Consider the following 3832-nt stretch of genomic DNA (forward strand, 5'->3'; position numbering starts at 1 on the left):
CCATCCAATTTTTGAACTTTTCCTTTAAGAAAATGCATGTGATAAACTTTTTGCTAGAATATGACATCAAAATAAATAAAGAAAATTTTACCAACATACCACATAATTCTAATGTATTTATGTATCTATCACTTAAAATTTGATATTTTCATTTACAACACTTTTGTATTAAAACTTAATGCATAAACATGTCTATTTCAATTCTAAGAAGTTAATGATAGTAATATTTTTGATGTGATGCCAAATATTTGAGTATAATGTATGAAAATATAAAATTATAGGTGTTATATATAAATACATAAGAAATATACGTGTGGTACGTACCAAAATGACCCAATAAAAGAAAATTATGTAAGCTATTAAAACATTGAAAGCACAAAATTATATGATAAGCATACATTTTTAGCTTGGTTATATAGAAATAGAAAGCTTCCTTTGTGACATTCTTTTCCAAATGTGCACACCTTGCACACTAGTTTTTTGCAGGTTAAAAAACATTGTCTAAGTAAATTAATAGAAAAAAGTATCAAGCAGTTAAATCAAGTAGTTAGCATGAAGTTCTTCCAAAAAAAAAAAAAACATAATTTTTTTTTAGATAAAAAATTTTTTTTTAGATAAAAAAGAAAGAAAGCATGAAGTTCTTCCAAATTTTCTTCAATATTTCCAAACTCTCATATAAATTAATGTTATTGAAGAGCAAGCAGTCTTCATCCTCTATTTTCATCTTCGTCTCTCCAGTTATGGCCGCAGCTCGGGTTGCAACAGGCATATGTTCGAGCCAAGCTTTCCATTGGGTTAGCCTACATTGTGTATAATTTTGTTAAAAAATGTGTAGGTTTGATCAACGCGAGCTCAGTTACAGTTCATTATTAAACAATATTACACTAATATCAAAATATATTAAGAAAAAAACAATATAAAAATGTTGTGAGCACGCTATATGTATGCATGTATTTATGTATGTGTGTATGTGTGTGTGTGTGTACACATGTGTCTTTCAAACCCTCCTTTAATAACTAATGTAATATGAAGATCACCACAAACTATTTTTTGTCATAAGTATATGTACTTCGATTTCCCAAACACATCTTTTGCAACTTACTTTGTCCTAAATAGAATTAGCTTAGTCATGAATATCCCAAATCTTAAGATTTTAAATTTATTCACAAAAATATTTTTATTTGTTTCTTTTAAATTCACCAATCTAATTTTATGATAGTATTTTATATTTTATTGTATTTTTCATTTTCATATCCTTCAACTTAAAATCCAAAACTAATAATCAATGTTGGGTACTTAAATTTTCACTTGGAATGAACTTACAATCTTTATAATCTCGATGATCTTTTTTTCTCAAAAGAAATTAATCAATTTATGTTTTATTAGATCTATTCATATAAGTGATTGTATGCTCATCTTTTTCCTTAACTAAATTTTGACAATAACAAAATTATATACTAAAGCAAATTCCAATATGACTCTACATTCTTCATGTGTCACGTTAAAATCATTGGCAACATGAATATTTCTAAGATCTTCTACTATTCTACCGACATGTCCATTTATAACTCTTACAATAACTTTTTTTTTTCATGAGGTATTTTTTGTATTAACTCTTCTAAGTTATTCCAAAACTTTTATTTTGAACATATATTCAAAAATACTCAGGGAGCATAATCACTTATAATATTAAGAATTTCAAATTTAACAATAATCTTTTGAACAATAATTTCATTCAAATTATATTAAATTTTACAGTATTATCATTCAAACTCTTATCTATAATTATACATATGGTCCTACACCATTTCTAGCACTACTCTTATCCGAAAACCAAAGCTTAAAACCTAAGCAATCAATCTCCTTAGCATTTTCTTCAAATCATTCAGTTTCTTGAATGCATAAGATATTTATCTTCATAGGAATCATAATATCTACTAGTTTCATTAATTTACCTATGAGTATACCTATATTCTAAGTTCTTATCATAATATTAGTTTTATGAACTAACTCATTTGCTTGCAGCTATCCATATTGTTGGAATCTTATTATTTAACACTACAAGAAGACGTCGATGCAATAGCCTATGTACTCTTTTCAATATATTCAGGCAATACAACACATAACTTCGAAGGGGGTGTCCTAGCAGTTACACAATAATTTAAAAGATTCATGTCATAATTTTTTGACAAAATTTTTAAATTGGTTGTCGACTTCCTAACACAACCATCTACTTTTCACATCCATAAATACAAATAAAAGTGGTTTCTCTATAAATATTTTTCAAATTGATGAACATAAATAAATGTTTAATGAAGATGAACTAACCACAAAGAAGGCAACTTTTGGATGAGTGCAGATAGGACATTTGAATCCCTTAACGCGAGGAAGTGTGGGATCTGCGTAAGCATCCCTCAATACCACGGGCGGCGCTGAGATGCATCTCAACTCATTTCTATACACGCAGTTATTCTCCGCCGCCTCCTGTAATTTATCAGCTGATTTAATTAATACAAACTTTTCGTCAAAATTCATAAAAATATAAATACAAAATGACTAAATGCAGGATATTTGAGAACGAGCTTTTAGCGTGCAATTAGTTTTGTTAACAAAGGAGGAGGATAACTATGTTATTCTTATGGACATTTACATACACAACTCTCAATTTCTATCTATTCATATATTTAACATCAAAATTTTACATTTTATATTTACATCATCGAATTCACATTCAAATCATATTGCGGATTGACGGATTTGAACCCTCGACTCCAGGAGACTTAGGACAAACTTTGCAGATATCAACCAAAGAACCGGGGGGCACGCGACACCGTGCATATATATATATATATATATATATATATATGTGTGTGTGTGTGTGTGTGTGTGCCGTATTCCTTGTCCAGTTGGTAGGCAGGGTCACTGTAAGTCCCCTCTAACAAGGGTTCGATCCCTACCGTGTTGCGTGGGGGGTCGAATTTTAGGCACATGGCGCGGGCTCTCATCATGGGGCCGGATTGCGCATGGGAAATCGATATTTGGGCCTCTGCCAAATATCGATTTCCTTTGTATGTGTGTGTGTGTGTGTGTGTGTGTAATTTTAATTTTTGGTGTGTAAATACATAAAAGTTGATTGTTATGTATGTAAATTTTGATGTTCTTATTGAAAACCAAACCAATCAACCTCCCTCCTTAATTATTGAAACCAAAGAATAAAATATAAGAAAATATATATATATATTCCAGGCAAAAACCAAAATGTGGTGTTATAGAACCGTATAGTTGCAGGTGCGACAGGCATTAAGCAAGATCTTGCGCTCCTTATCTTCTCTTGGGTAGAGTAGGTTGTTGCTGCATGAACACACATTTATTCAGAAAAAAAAAAACTATAATTTATGTTAAATTTTATTATCTCATGCAATAGATATAATGAGAAAAGACTTATATATCATTACCATTCCGGACAAAATTTCATTGGATTTATGACCTCCATTGTCACCAATTTCAGATCTCAATGCCTGCTAATTTCTTCCCGTGAGAGAGAAGAGAGAAGATATGTGCAGTTGAATGTCAATGGAAGCTGCCAGCTTCTGGGAAGTATTTGGAATGCTCAGAAATAGTAAAGAGAATTATTAAAGCAGTGGTTAAGAGGTTTTCTCTCCTTATTATGTTTGGCATAAATGAATTTTTTTCAATTATTTTTTGAAATGTTTATTCCTATATATAGTAGTCTTATTTAAGAATACAACGGCCATAGAAAAAGAGAAAGTTACATGAAATGACAATTCCTTGGGAATTATTACTTATATTTTGAGTCTTAAGTAAAATTGGC

The 3832-nt window shown here is 30.1% G+C and overlaps 1 protein-coding gene across 1 annotated transcript; it reads right to left on the minus strand.

The window, feature by feature from the left end:
* Nucleotides 1-674: 674 nt before the first annotated feature.
* On the minus strand, nt 675-3592 carry LOC110028194 (DNA-directed RNA polymerases II, IV and V subunit 9A-like). The gene is made up of 4 exons (XM_020729940.1): nt 3456-3592; nt 3276-3351; nt 2329-2484; nt 675-800 (listed from the first exon to the last, which is right to left on the minus strand). The coding sequence occupies exons 1-4, from the start codon at nt 3491-3493 to the stop codon at nt 708-710; spliced, it is 363 nt and encodes a 120-aa protein (XP_020585599.1). The 5' UTR covers nt 3494-3592; the 3' UTR covers nt 675-707.
* Nucleotides 3593-3832: the final 240 nt, after the last annotated feature.

This window comes from Phalaenopsis equestris, unplaced genomic scaffold (assembly GCF_001263595.1).
Source record: "Phalaenopsis equestris unplaced genomic scaffold, ASM126359v1 Scaffold000504, whole genome shotgun sequence".
Classification (NCBI taxonomy): Eukaryota; Viridiplantae; Streptophyta; class Magnoliopsida; order Asparagales; family Orchidaceae; genus Phalaenopsis; species Phalaenopsis equestris.